The following is a 15,255-nucleotide window of genomic DNA, read 5'->3' as shown; positions in this document are numbered from 1 at the left end:
CCCACCTGCAAATCCCAAAAAAAAAAAAAAAAAAAAAAAAAAAATCCAATTTGTCTTCCCCCACACCCACACCCACACTCAGTTTCCCCCACACCCACACCCACACCCACACTCTTTTCCCTCCTGCAACCCAAAAAAAAAAAAAAAAAAAAAAAAACCCATATCCCGTCGATGGGATCTTGGGTGCGCAGAGAAGGTGGATGATGGGTGCAGAAGAGGATGTGGAGAATGGATGAGAGTGGTGGATTTGGGGTTTGATGGGTTTTCAAAAATTTTTTTTTTTTTTTTCCTCTTCTTCTTCTTCTTCCGCAGGGGAGTTGATGGTTTTCAAATTTTTTTTTTTTTCCTTCCTCCTTTTTTTCCTCTTCTTCTTCTTCCTCCTTCTCCTTCTCCTTCTTCTGCAGGGGGGTGTTGATGTGTTTTCATTTTTTTTTTCTTCCTCTTCTTCTTCCTCCTCCTCCTTTTCTTCCTCTTCTTCTTCTTCTTCCTCCTTCTCCTTCTCCTTCTCCTTCTCCCTTCTTCTTCTTCCGCGCCAACCCAGGGGGGGTGAAATTTTTTTTTTTCCTTCCTCCTTTTTTCCCTCCTCTTCTTCTTGTTCTTCTTCCTTCTCCTCCTCCATCTCCTTCTTGTTCTTCCGCAGGGGTGGTTGTTTGGTTTTCAAAATTTTTTTGTTTTTTTTTTTGGGTTTGCAGGTGGGGGGAAGAAAATGAACATAGGGAGAAAGAGAGAGGAGGAGGGAGGGGGAGGGGGAGGGGAGGGATGAACTAATGCTTTTTTTTTTTTTTTAATTTAATTTAATTTTATTTTATTTACTTTTTATTATTATTTTAATATTTAAATAATTTTAAATAAATTTTTTTTAGTTTTTAATAATATTTTAATGATTTTTTTAATAGAAAGTAGATCCCGAATCAAGTCACGTCAGCATTTAATTGAAAAGTAAACGGCCAAGTAACGGAAGGTATAACATTGGACCAAATTCTAAATATGAGGTATGACATTGTCAATTTTAAAAGATGAGATATAAAAGTGTCACGACACCAATAATTGAGGTAGTTTTTTGTATTTTACCCAATTAGTAATTATGATACCCCTTGTGTTTTCACAACGCCCACCCTACACACATAAGTATCGAAATAATACTCTTGAGGTTTTAAATCATTTTCACAAAACTCTGTTAAATTCCGTCCATAGATTATCAATGTTAGCAAAAAAAATCTCCAAATTACACACACCCCTAAGGTTGTTTTGAAATCATATTTTCAGATTACCCCTCATGCTTTACAGAGTTTTGTGATAAACACTATTAAAACTAGCATGTTAAAAGAACCCCTATTGAAATTGGTGTTGCCATATATAAATTATCATACATGAGATGATAATGGGAGGGCAGCCCAGTGTGAGGCTTAGCCCACTCCCTCACCTTCTTAGTATAGATAATATTGTTTATTATAAAAAAGAAAAAAAAAAAGGAAGAGCGAGAAGGAGAGATTATCATCATTTATGTAAAGAAACAATTGGAAGAATTGGAATTTACAGAATTAGAACTTTTCGATCTGAAATTTATGTAGCATATGGAATCAGAGGCGTAGCTCCTCCAAAAATATACTCGGGTAAGTGCCCATCTCCAAGACTCCAAACAGCAACACAGAGAGAGAGAGAGAGAGAGAGAGAGAGAGAGAGAGAGAGAGAGATAGCCACCGCAAGCTTGCCATGCATCAATTAATGGGGGCAATGCTCCAGGTACAGTGGCAATCCTCTTTGAAATTCTACGTATGGAAACGCTATGGGTTGGTCGTCGTCCTCAGTCCTCCACCTACACATGAAAGTTGGCTCAACTTAATTCCATTTGCTTTTATAGCCCAACTATATAGTGCAAAAGAGGGATATATATATATATATGTATATGTATATGTATATGTATATATATATATGTATATGTATAGAGGGGTGGATCTGTGACAAAGTTTTGACACAATTTATTAGCCCGTAGATTATAACATATTGAATGGTTTAGATTAATCTGACATGACTAGGAAAAACAATATGGATCTGATTACCTGAAATTCTGTACAAGGTGGTGGAGAAAAACTGCAACTTCAAGCTTCCCAAGTTCAGATCCAGGACAGCATCTAGACCCTCCACCGAAGGGAGTAAATTTCTTGCATACTTGGTCTTGGCTTGGTATTTTCTGCCCAAGTCTCATGTTTTTCACAGTATCATTATTGTGCTTATAGATAATATATCAATAAGAATATATTACAAACATTACCAATTACACTTCATGTTGTTTATGGCCCATATGCTCATGTATAAGTAGCCAACGATCGTTACATCCAATAACACCTTGTTTTGACTCTATTTGATGAGGTCCAATTTTGTTGACGAAAGTTGTTGAATGGAAAATGATTCATCTATAAAATTAACTGGAAACTGGCCAAAGTAACAAATAGACTAATTTCATGTCCTTGTAGTCTTGAATTATGCACCTCACCCTTATAAGAGAGATGCGATCAACAATGTAGTGATGACAACATTATATTAATGAAAATTGGATGGTCCATTGTAGAAAAGTCCTATTAGGTTGAATCATGAGTTTAATATGTGTCATTACCTCCCATCTCCAAGGATCAAACTCAAGAGCACTTGCATGAAGAGAAGGGTCTAAATGAGCTGCACTAAAAACTGGTAAAACTTTCCAGCCAGATGGAATTAAATAATCTGCAGAAAGTTGCACAAAAAAACCACTTATTTTTTGTTTAATTAATTAACAGATCGATCGTCACACACACTGCAAGTGCAAAGTATAAAAAGTTTGCATGCTCGATTGTGTGTCATCGCATTTTTTTAGTACTACTTTTACCTCTAAATTTCACATCTTTGAGAGCCTTTCGGTGCACGAATTTTACAACGTTTCCACATCTGAGAGCTTCGTTAATGACCTGCAAATGACATACTTGTAAATACTTGCATTCTTCAATTGGGGGTGGGCTCATTCTCCCACTTACTTATAACATATTTTTACTATAAAAGTTTTCTAACCGGGACTGTTCACTCTTCTAATCGTCATTTGAAGATCATCTCTACAAAAATTATTCGAATTGGATATTGTTTTGTCATTTAAATGTATGAAATAAATCAATGGTTTTATCATGAATATGCTACTTGGTTCTTACACCGTTAATTTATTTGATACATTTAGATGAGTAAACGATATCCAATTCGTATGATTTTTTTTATAAAAATGATCTTCAAATGAAGGTTAAGAGATTTAACATGCCAATTATGAAATTTCGACTATAAAGATACGCTACTTGTAAGTGGGGAATGAGATCATCCCCTGTGAGAGGGATGCAAGTATTATAAAAAAAAATGTGCAAATTAAATCTATGACAAAGAATAAAGCTTGGGCAATTATATAATAAAATACTAAAAAAATTAATGAGATTTTTTGTCTTACATTTTGGGTGAATTCCATTTTTTTATAGTCTTCCCAGTTCAGATACTCATCTTTCTGCTTCACTCTTCTAATGTTCTGATGCTCTACCTGTATATCAAAAAATAAAATATTAAAAAATTAATATCATTTTGTCTAAGCCAAAAAAGAGAAATTAATTATAAATAATTGATATATTAAAGAAAGTTAATCAAATGTAACTTATTAATTAAGCTTTGTATGAAAGAGGAGATAAGAGTTTTTGGGGTAATTAATTACCTTTAATCGTTGTAATGCAGATGGTGATTGGGCTAGAAAATAAACTACCATGGCCATCAAGAGAGAGGTGGTTTCATAGCCACCCAATAGAGAATCCAAGATAAAACTCACTTTCTCATCTTCAGATAAGGTATCAACATCCAGAAGTATCTCAAGGAAATCACTTCTTTTAGTACAAGAATTAGTGCTCCCATCTGCATTTCTTCTTCTTTCCTCTATGATTGCTTTCACAGTTGAAGATATCCTCCTTCTAGCCTGTAAAGAGAAATAATAATTGTCACACTATATGCCTAGCTGCTTTTTTGTAATAAACAAGAAGAGAGCCCATACACGTAGCTGGTTTTGTATTAAAAAGATATAGAGACTTTTATTTTGGAGGAAAATGTTCTCTTGTCAGACTATCTAACAATATATATAAACATACTTACAATCATTAATTATGTTGATTTTTATTTAAATTTATGATTCTGATTCATTGGCAAAATAAACATTGTTTTACAAAACAAGTTTGCGTAAAACATTATTCGTATATTAGGTACCTTAACAGCTCTTGCATATGGAGTTCCAGGAATATAGAGAGGAAGAGAAATGAGCCCTCTCATGAAAGTCAGGAAGTCTTCAAGAATTTGTGTAGTCTGTGGCTCATCTGGGGTTAAACCTAGCACTTGCTTCACTATTACATTAAATGTGAACTGCGTGCAAGTGGAACAAAAAATAATTAATATTTGTGTAATTAAACCATATGATCAACATAAAAGAAAGAGAGAAAAATATATACTAATCCATGATAATATATAACTCAAAAATACCTTTCTGGCTTCCTCACAGAAGATGACTTGTGATTTATCTTTCCAAGAGTGAAGTATGCCAGTGGCTATGGCTTCAATGTCACTAAGAAACTCAGGCTTGGTCTTGGTGATGGTGACCAAGGAGACAGCCACATTTCTGAGCCTTTTGTGAGTGTCACCCACAGCCACAAGCATGGAGGATTTTCCAAGGATGCCATGGATAGGCTTTGGATAGCTGCATTCAAATAACTTACCTTCATTCTGAAGTATGAAGTAGTTCAGCTCTTGATCACATGACACAATTGTGGGAGACAAGAACAAATGGGATTTGAAAACTTTCCCATACCTGAATTAAAACATAACTAACCATATTTAACTCTAACCCTTTAATTAGTTAATTATGTATAAACTAAACAAATAATTTTTAAACATATATGAATTAAACAATATTGATGTTCGATTACCTAGAACAATGGTGTTTAAGGAAGGCACCAAGAGAATTAGAAGGATGAGGCTTCAAGAAGCTAAGAGTTTCTCCCAACAGAGGCCACCCAAAAGAGCCCTTAGGTGGAGTACCATTAAGCCTTAACAACGTTAAGGGCAAGAAGTGGTTTAGAATTAGACCCAAAAGAAAACCAAAAAGGCCAATTAGAAGAACAAGCCAAAAAGTGCTTTCTGCCATGGACAAAGTTGTAAGCTCGAGCGACTGGGGTTTGATTCTTGTTCAGTGTATAGTGAACTAAGATGGTGATGGGTGTCCAACTCTACACCACGGGGATAATATATATAGAGAGGAAAGAGAGAGGGTACATATGTTACACGTCTATATACCATAGATTATTGCTGTCGGTTGAATCAACTTTGTCAGAGAGGTCAGCTGGTCTAGGATCTAGACCCACAGTCTAGGGATACAGAGTAGAGGAGAGAAGAGGGAGAGATTGTAATCCCATCAACTTTGTTACAGCAACGATTATTGTATTAATAAGGTAAAAAAGAATTAGAGCATTTCGCAATTTATATTCTTATGTTCGAGTTTTAAAAAGGTCGTCGCTTTTGGTTTTCGTCTCCAATTCAAAATCTTATGTTTGTTTGGAGATTTGACTACAATATTAGTTATATGTTTTTAATACATTATTATCTTACGAGTATATATAGTTATGTGAATATATATACATATATATGTTTGATACAATAGACATTTTATTATTGAGATAGTGATTATAAAAAATACATATAATATTTATAAAGCAGTATCCAATTTTAGACCTATTCTTGTATTTTGAGTTCTAAATTTCGGTTTGAACCATTTGGGCATGCACATTCGAAATGGTTGGAATCAAAATTCAATCTTATTTCGCTAGAAATTCAAATATGAGTCCCAATTTTTAAGTATTCCGTGCATTGGAGATGTTTTACTTCATATTTGGAGTTCTAAATCTCCAATACATTAGAGATGCTTTTATGATTATGGGTTCAAGCGTATGTTAAGGAAAGTAATTTCAGCACATAATTTATTTTCTTTTTACACATATTTGTTTATTCTTGATTTTTAAATTGAATAAACAAAAAAGTTAAGGGACATAAATAAATATGTGCAAAAAGAAGAAATTGGGTGCATACATCATTTTCTTATGTATTTTCCATGGATTTGAAATCTTACAAAACGTTGCACACTTTAATACATAAAAGAGAATGCCAACTAGAGACTCAAAAGTACGATACTTTCTGTCATTTCACAATTTAACATTAATTTTTGTGTCCGTCTTATAAATATTTTGATAAAAAAATATGAAATTACAGAGAGTCGAGAATCCAATTTTTAAAAGAACCTTCTTAACATTTCTCTACATAAAATTAAAAAGTTTACTTAATTGCCAAATCAACGTTCCCGACATACATGCTTATGCATGCTCTCTGTTACATTTTTTTTTTCATAGTTACATACAAACACCAGTCACACCACCCAAATTTCTGTCACACAAAAGCTTTGAGTCTTTGTTTGCGACGTAAAAATTTTCAAAGTGTTAGGTATTTAAGCAGGTACTTTACGTATCATAAAATAAATGAAGGAACAAAAAAATATATCATTTTTTTCATGTGTATTAGAATATGTGAAATACCGTTTAAACACTCAATGCTTAAATCTCTCGTCTGCGACATACATACCCACCTGCTGCGCAGGAGAGAAGGAGCTTCGCATATTTAATAGGGCGACAATTAGGCTTATACCTAAGCACATAAAGAAAGCTATATTGATCAAAGTCATTGCATGATAACACAAGTTACAGTATCTTTCAAGGATCAAGGTCGACTAAAATTCAAAGCCCCCGTAGATTATTAGTGAAGTTTGTTAGCTACACTGATTAAGAGCATATGCTTATTTTATATATTTAGTACTTATAAAAATGCCTAATTACAAACACATTGATGTAAAAAGACAAATAGATCTTCATGTAACGTCAGTTTAGCATTCCAAACAAAAGCACTGGGGAGGAGAAGAACTAATGGGGAGGAGAAGAACTAATCATCATATATATATTCTTGCAAAAACGAAGAATTAAATTGAAACTTGAAATCTGATACCAGTACTTTTACGGCAGTGCTATTTTCACTCCCAAAAAGCTTCTTGCCCTTCTCTGAAAAGTGTTAAAAAAGTATTATTTATATGTATACTACTTCCAAAGAGGCATGAAGTTTTCTGAAAATTGCAAATAACGCTCCCCTTTAATCTAATATAGTCATCTCTTTTCTTTTTTGCCTCCTTTTGCTGCACATGACCGGGAAGGGAGAGATTCACATGTATCATATCTGTTAGTGCGGCGTTTAGGCCCTAATACAAAAGTCATTAATATATGCATGCGATTAGAATTAAGCCACATCAACGATGTTTAATTATAAAAGGTTACCTTTACTTGTTGTTCAATGTGTTTATAATTAAATGGGTGCGGATTTGTGGGACTATTTTTTTACACAATTTTTGACATATTTTTGTGGGGCCACTACTGCGTAATGTATATTCAACGATCTGAATTGTCCATTTTTTGGAGCATTGCTAAAAATTAGACAAATCTTAAACTATGAAGACATTCATTTGTAGTGAAGGAAATTGACGAATACGATTCTACAAAAAAAACCCTAAACTCTTAATCAACAGTCATACGATTTCGAATTTGAATGATTTTTTGTGACATTTGAGCGAAGACTTAAAAGATAGACGATTTGAACCATTAAAATACATTACAAAGTAGAGCCCACAAAAATAAGTATAAAAATTTATGTAAAAAAAATAGTGTTACAGATCCGCCATAGTTATAATATATAAATTACTACTTATCATCGAGGTCACAGACGTGCAAACCCAACCTTTATATTTGGTGCTCTTTCATTTATTTCTTCTTCTTTTCTTTTCTTTTTATAACCAATACATGGATGAACTAGCTAGCTAGATTGAGCAGCACATGGACACCCTATTGGAAGAACCTTTATTGATGTTGCAAGTTCTAAGTTTTATCCTTTATCAACCAAAAACAAAATAAAATTAAAAGTTTTACCTTTTGTAATAAATTATATATTAAGATGCAATTATTGTGATGTTAACAAAAAAAAAAAATGTACAAGTAGAAAAATTAATCCTATATATTCCTGGCCACAAAAGTACATCAATTAACAAAGTAACATATGATGGATTGTCTTTGATTTCTTCTTCTTAAATCTGTTGGGATTAGAGTAGTATATAAAGTCATCCACAACACTAGAACAGATTGTGTAGTATTGTGGAAGAAGCTGGTCTTTAGTATATTTGTAACTTTTTTGCCTACCAAACAATTTTTATATTTTACTTTTGGAGGGAAAAAAAAAAAAGTATTCGCTCACGTACCAAAAGCTCTATCTTATTTGCATGAAACTATAAATGCACCAAAAAAATTAAAAGTTTCAATTTTAGTTATAGAAATGAAGTCTATACCAACAAGCAAGATGACATTTAAGTTTCAACTCAAACCATGTTGATAATGCAATGGCTCAAATTCAGGGATTTTTATCAAGATTGGTCCCTGAAATTAAAAATAAAAAATTTATCAATTTCATTTGTGAAATGGCTCTCACAAATCAATTTGATCTTTTTGTACGAGCAAGGACCGATCTACCTCCCTTTCAACCCCCCCCCCCCGGAGTAATTTTTCGGTGTACCCGGCACACCAAATTTTTTTGGTGTACCCTCACTCATAATGGTGAGGGTGCACCAAAAAAATTTGGTGCACCCTCACTTTTTGTACACCAAAAAAATTCTAATGAGTGAGGGTACACCAAAAAAATTTGGGGTACCCGGTACACCTAAAAATTCCCCCCCCCCCCCGGGGCCGTGGCGGGGCGAAAGAACAAGAAGATTTTTAATCTTTTTTTTTTTTTTTTTTCAAAGATTTGTAATCTAGTTTGTAGTATTGTTGCGGTGATTCCACTGAGTCAAAGCACAGATTGCAATATATGCTTCTTGGGTTCCTCAATTGTATTATTTCTTATATACAGGGACCATTTTTGTTGTTTCTTTCTACATCATTTCACTCGTGGGCACCAAAAGATCTGAGGCATAATCCCAATATAATGAAGAGATTTTTCAATGTGATCGGTGTATGAGATAGTACACCACGTATTATTATACAAATAGTAGGACATGTATGTTCAAATGTTAATAACTTAAAAAATAAAATTTCTCATCATTCTTATTAAAACACGTGGTACACCATTTGTGTTCCCGTCACAACTAAAAATTTCTTCAAATAATGTTCGACTGCTTTTCCAGAGATGGCATTGCACAGATTAATGATATTGATGACGTCCTCTTAATTTTCATTTATTTTCTTGTCAAATTAGTACATTAATATAGGTAGGTTAACAAACAAAATTAAATTTGAATCATCTACTGGATAAATCCTTGATGTGATTCCAAATTTGTCTAGAACAAAGTCGTTTTTTTTTAAAATTTGATATTTTTATATTGATCACCATTCCATAAGCATTATACGCATTACTTTTTGGAAAGTCATTTTTGTACAGTTTTTTTTATTTTTTTATTTTATATTCTACCTACTACTTCTTCAATCTTGATTGTAACATTTAGTTATCTTTTGTTTTGTTCAATCTAATGCTGTAAAGTATTGAACTGAGTACATTCATAGAATAAATTCCTTTACATATACATCACAAGCCTTGATCTTTAATGATTAGTATTTCTTTAACACACTAATACTATTGTTTAAGAAAAAAAAACTAATTTACATTCAATTAGCATACTTGTGAAACAAGAAATCCTCACTAGGATTTAATTCATCAATATTACGCTTGAAAAACACATGCAAATCGATTAAGTAGAGAGCTTTTTTAATTTTCACATATATTTGTAATTGCCATCTCCTCTCTCTCTCTCTCTCCACAATACTCGAGATGGCACGAGGGCATGTCAGTTGAACCAAGGATCATCAAGTGCAGAAGAATCATGAAGTATGCACTTGTTTTCATCTTTTCTTGTTTGTTTGAAATATTTTGACTCTATTCTACTTGTGTTGTGCCCATGTTTGCCTTCCTTTCTGTCTGATTCTTGACTCTTGACCAGGGACGAAGCTAGAAATTTAACTAAGAGAGGGGCACCTTAAAAAATTTGAGCTTCTTTTTTGGACAAATAAAGTTAGTTCTTTTACAAATGCTGAAAAAATTAATTACAAAATCCCTAATTTTATTACTCTATTGTCTAATTTTGTCTTTAATTGTTGACAATCTAATGCTCATTTGTACTAATTAACCAAATACATGCAACTCAACAAGGTTTAGGCATTAGTGAGTGAGAAAAATATGCAAGACGAACGGGCATTTCAAAACTAAAAGAGGATTTTCACTATTTTAATATTATTAATTGAATAATATGCACAGCAAAAAAAAAAAAAAAAAGGGAATGATTAATTGATTAATTTGTAATTTTTTTTTTAAAAAAAGGATGAGAGGGGGCATGTGCCCCCACTGGGCCTTACCTCCCTCCGTCCATGCTTTTGACTAGAAAAGATGGAAAGAATTTTGCACGTAGAGCCAACATTAATCCGGAAAATGAGTCACGGTTGGTAACTAAAACCAGTGGTCTGTTATAAATAGGCAAAAGTTAGAGAAATAACCTTTGCTAAGAGCGAGGGCGAAGCGGGTGCAAATATTACACTGTTTAGTTTTTTTAATACTACCACAAAATTATTGCAAGTGTGAAAATAAGAGATACTGAAAGTAGTATATTTCCTTCCTTTCTCTTTTCTGTGTTTTTCCACTTTGAACAATTGAAGTGCTCTTATTTATAGAGCCACTTCAAGGGAAACTTACAAAAGGGTTACTATTTAGCATATGACTTTTACTATACACATGTGGGCAAACATACCCACTATTTACAACACTCTCCCTTGGATGCCCACATATCAACATCAGTTGCTTCGTTAAAACCTTGCTTAGAAAACCCAGTGGGAAAAAGCCACAGCGAAGGAAAAAGAGTACAACTCTACCCGGATTGTTGATATGGTGTTAAGCATGTTTACGTTGCCTCGTGAAAACGTTGATAGGAAAAAAAACTAGTGGGAAAAAATCCTAATCGAAGGAAAAAGAGTACAACATGCATGTGTCATGGATGATCCCCCAGAATTGTATCTCCCTCTGATTCTGCATTCTTCAAATTGGTAAGCCGACATAATCCGATTCCCTGCACTAACTTCTGAAATGTGCACCTTGGTAGAGACTTGGTGAATATGTTTGCCAAATTTTCATTGGAACAGATTTGTCTGACTTCAATAACCTTAGCCTTCTAAAGCTCATGTGTACTGAAAAATCTTGGAGATATGTGTTTAGTCTTATCGTCCTTGATGAATCCTTCTTTCATTTGGGCAACACAGACTACATTATCTTCATGGATGACAGTTGGAATGTCTGTCTTTGAAGGTAGACCACATGAATTTCGGATGTGATGGATCATTGATCTTAACCAAGAACATTCACGACTTGCTTCATGCAAAGCAATTATTTCCGAGCGATTGGAAGATGTAGCAACTAATGTTTGCTTTGTTAAGCGCCATGAAATTGCAGTCTCTCCATTATTGAACACATATCCAGTTTGTGAGCGGGCTTTGTGCGAATCAGAGAGGAAACCAGCGTCTGCATATCCAACAAGGATTTGGTCATTTGTGAACTTGTCTGAGTAGAAAAGGCCCATGTCTGTTGTCCCACGAAGGTATCGTAGAACATCTTTGACTCCATTCCAATGACGAATTGTTGGAGAAGAGCTATATCTTGCTAACAAGTTGACTGAAAAAGCTATATATGGTCTAGTACATTGTGCTAAATACAATAAAGCATCTATTGCACTCAAATATGGTACTTTTGGACAAGAACCAATTCATCCTCTTCTTTTGGACGGAATGGATCTTTCTTAATGTCCAAAGAACGAACGACCATTGGGGTGCCTTGCCCATACCAAATCGCTTCAGTATTTTTTCAATGTAAGTTGATTGATGGACCAAAATTCCATTAACACAATGCTCGATCTGCAGACCGAGAAAATATTTTGTTTTCCCAAGGTCTTTCATTTCAAATTCTCTTTTCAGATATTTAGCAGTTTTATTGAGCTCTTCAGGGATTCCAACTAGGTTTATATCATTGACATATACTGCCACTACAGCAAATCCAGTAGTTGATTCCTTAATGAATACACAAGGGCAGATGACATTGTTGGCATATCCTTCTTTAATCAAATACTCACTCAAACGATTGTACTACATTCGTCCAAATTGTTTCAGCCCCTATATTGATCACCTTAATTTAATTGAGAACATAACTCGTGGTTTGTTAGTTGCTTCAGGCAACTTAAGTCCTTCTGGGACTTTAATATGTATGTCAGTATCTAATTTTCTATATAGATACGCGGTAATGACATCCATAAGTCGCATGTCAAGTTTTTTTGAAACCACCAAACTTATTAAGTAACGGAATGTAATTGCGTCCATTACAGGAGAGTATGTCTCTTCATAATCAATTTCAGGTCTTTGTGAAAAACCTTGTGCAATGAGTCTTACTTTGTATCTTGCAATCTCATTTTTCTCGTTGAGTTTCCTTATGAATACCTATTTGTAACCTGCGGGGTTTACACCAGGCAGAGTTTGGACTACTGGTTCAAAAACACTTCGCCTTTCCAAAGAATTTAATTTGCCTGGATTGCATCTTTCCACTTAGGCCAATCATGTCTCTGTTTGCATTCATCAATAGAGCGGAGCTCAATGTCATCGTTTAATATAATTTCAGTAGCTATTGCAAATGCAAACATGTCATCGATGATTATTTCATTTCGATCCCACAATTCATTAGGACATGCATAATTTATGGATATTTCTTTGCTTTCATGTACTTCTGTCTCTTCAGGGACATGTGTCTCATAAATGACATTTTCTTTTTCTGGAAGTACAAAATCATGAATTGTGGATTTATCATTCATTTTCTGTTCCTGAATGATTTCACTTAGGTTCAACTGTGCTCTCATCTTTCTCTTTTGAGGGGCTGAATCTTTTGAACATGGGGGTCTACCACGCTTTAGGCGACTAGATGAATCATTCACTGCCACTTTATTTTGTCCAACAAGGACATCAATTTTTGCATGTGCATTTGCAGCTGGTATATGTGACTTTATCACTTTCGAAGCATCATTAAATGCATCTGGCATTTGATTAGCAATACTTTGAAGATGAATGATCCTTTTCATTTCATTTTCACATTGAATACTTCGTAGATCAAAATGAGACAAAGTGGGAACAACCCATGTCAGCTCTTGCCGTTCTTCTGGAACGGTCTTTTATCCTCCTAACGACAGGAAGATGGTCTCATCAAAGTGACAATTAGCAAAACGAGCCGTAAACATATCACTTGTCAAGGGTTCAAAATATCTAATGATAGATGGTGAATCAAAACACACATAAATTCCCAGTTTGCACTGAGGTCCCATTTTAGTGCGTTGTGGCGGTGCAACAGGCACATAAACAGCACAACCACAAACTCGTAAATGTGAAATGTTTGGCTGATGCCCAAACACGAGTTGTATTGGTGAATATTGGTGGTTGGTTATGGGTCTCAATCTAACCAATGATGCAGCATGTAATATGGCATGTCCCTATGCAGATACTAGAAATTTTGTTTTCTTAAGCAGAGTGCTGGCTATTAATTAAAGCCGCTTAATAAATGCCTTTACTAAACCATTTTGAGCATGGATATGAGGAACAAGATGTTCAACATCAATGCCCAGTGCCATACAGTAATCATCAAATGTTTGAGACATAAATTCACTAGTGTTATCAAGTCGGATTGACTTAATGGGATGATCTAGGAACTGTGCTCGCAACTTAATTATCTGAGCAAGAAGTCTTGCAAAAGCTACATTTCGAGTAGACAACAGGAAAACATGTGACTATTGGGTAGATGCATCAACCAAAATCATAAAATATCGAAATGGTCCACAAGGTGGTTGAATAGGTCTACAAATATCCCCTTGGATCCTTTGTAAAAATGATGGGGATTCAACATCAATCTTTAGTTGTGATGGTCTAATTACCAACTTCCCTTGGGAACAAGCCTTGCAAGGGTTATCATTTGAGACAACAATATGTCTGTTTAATAATGGATATCCATTAGAGTTGGTAATGATCATATGCATCATGGTGGATCCTGGATGACCCAAACGGTCATGCCAAAGCATATAAACTTTTGAGTTCATGAACTTCTGGTTCACAACATTATATGCCTCAATTGTCTTTATGTATGTATAATACAATCCACTCGATAAACCATGCAACTTCTCCAATATATGCTTCTGGGTATCATTGGAGGTAATGCATATATATTCCACATTTTCTGTACTTTTTGTTTCAATGTGGTATCCATTTAGACTATGTCTTTATAACTCAACAAATTTCCAGTGGATCGAGTAATGTACAACACATTATGTATAGACAATATTGTTCCATTTGGTAACATGATCTAGGCTTTTCCTGAGCCTTCAATTACATCTGATGCCCCTGATATTGTTGTTACATGTACTTTTGCAAGTACCAAATTCGAGAAATACTTTCAATCTCGAAGTATTGAATGCGTGGTTGAGCTATCTGCAAGACAAAGGTCTCTGTCATTGCTCTTGTTTTGAAAACAACCATAATTTTTATCCATGCTCTCTAAGTAATGGAAATGACAGTTAAAAACAGTTTATTCATACTGGAATACTACTTTTATTGAATTGAAAATGCGAGCATTAAACCACAAGTACAAATAACAAGAGTATATTAAACATAAATGATTCAATCAGATCCATAAACTTCATTCCCTCTTTCAATAATAAAATCTGAAACATCTAGGTGGTTTGTGTTCAACTGTCCCAATAAATCAGTCACTGGATCAGGTATATCAATCGGTTTAGCCTGGTCGAGGAAATTGGTCTCGACACCCTTCTTCTTGAGGGAGGCTTGATACAGATCCACCAGATGTTTTACAGTACGACAGGTACGCCCCCAGTGCCCATTGCCACCACACCTATGGCAAACTCCTTCAAGATTTTTAGGAGTATTCATATGAGCTATGCCTTTCTGGCGATATGCATTCTTAAAGCTCGGGCCTATATTATGCCTTGGAACCTGGACACCATGGTTCTTGCCTTTCCCATTCCACCGGCCTTGCTTGTGGCCATGTCTTCGTTTGTAA

The 15,255-nt window shown here is 34.6% G+C and overlaps 1 protein-coding gene across 2 annotated transcripts; it reads right to left on the bottom strand.

The window, feature by feature from the left end:
• Positions 1 to 1,476: 1,476 nt before the first annotated feature.
• LOC103951781 (cytochrome P450 724B1-like) lies at positions 1,477 to 5,242 on the bottom strand. 2 transcript variants are annotated; one of them, XM_009363232.2, is made up of 9 exons: positions 4,968 to 5,242; positions 4,525 to 4,849; positions 4,255 to 4,407; positions 3,716 to 3,970; positions 3,461 to 3,547; positions 2,864 to 2,942; positions 2,615 to 2,721; positions 2,061 to 2,191; positions 1,477 to 1,816 (listed from the first exon to the last, which is right to left on the bottom strand). In XM_009363232.2, the coding sequence occupies exons 1-9, from the start codon at positions 5,183 to 5,185 to the stop codon at positions 1,723 to 1,725; spliced, it is 1,449 nt and encodes a 482-aa protein (XP_009361507.2). In that variant the 5' UTR covers positions 5,186 to 5,242; the 3' UTR covers positions 1,477 to 1,722. The 2 variants fall into 2 exon arrangements, with proteins under 2 accessions (XP_009361507.2, XP_048434667.1); XM_048578710.1 differs by lacking the exons at positions 1,477 to 1,816; positions 2,061 to 2,191 and adding an exon at positions 2,273 to 2,433.
• Between the last annotated feature and the right edge of the window lie 10,013 nt (positions 5,243 to 15,255).

Source organism: the organism of the source record quoted next, unplaced genomic scaffold (assembly GCF_019419815.1).
Source record: "Pyrus x bretschneideri cultivar Hongxiangsu unplaced genomic scaffold, Pyrus_bretschneideri_v1 Contig13, whole genome shotgun sequence".
Classification (NCBI taxonomy): domain Eukaryota; kingdom Viridiplantae; phylum Streptophyta; class Magnoliopsida; order Rosales; family Rosaceae; genus Pyrus; species Pyrus x bretschneideri.
The sequence above is the reverse complement of the archived record's forward strand: the minus strand, read 5'-3'. Positions and strand labels throughout refer to the sequence as shown.

Excerpts from the sequence above, each read along its gene's own strand:
- LOC103951781 (XM_009363232.2), bottom strand. The coding sequence starts at position 5,185 with ATGGCAGAAAGCACTTTTTGGCTTGTTCTTCTAATTGGCCTTTTTGGT. Across the intron at positions 4,408-4,524 it reads TCTGTGAGGAAGCCAGAAAG|TTCACATTTAATGTAATAGT; the intron begins GTATTTTTGAGT and ends ACTTGCACGCAG. Across the intron at positions 3,971-4,254 it reads CATATGCAAGAGCTGTTAAG|GCTAGAAGGAGGATATCTTC; the intron begins GTACCTAATATA and ends TTCTCTTTACAG.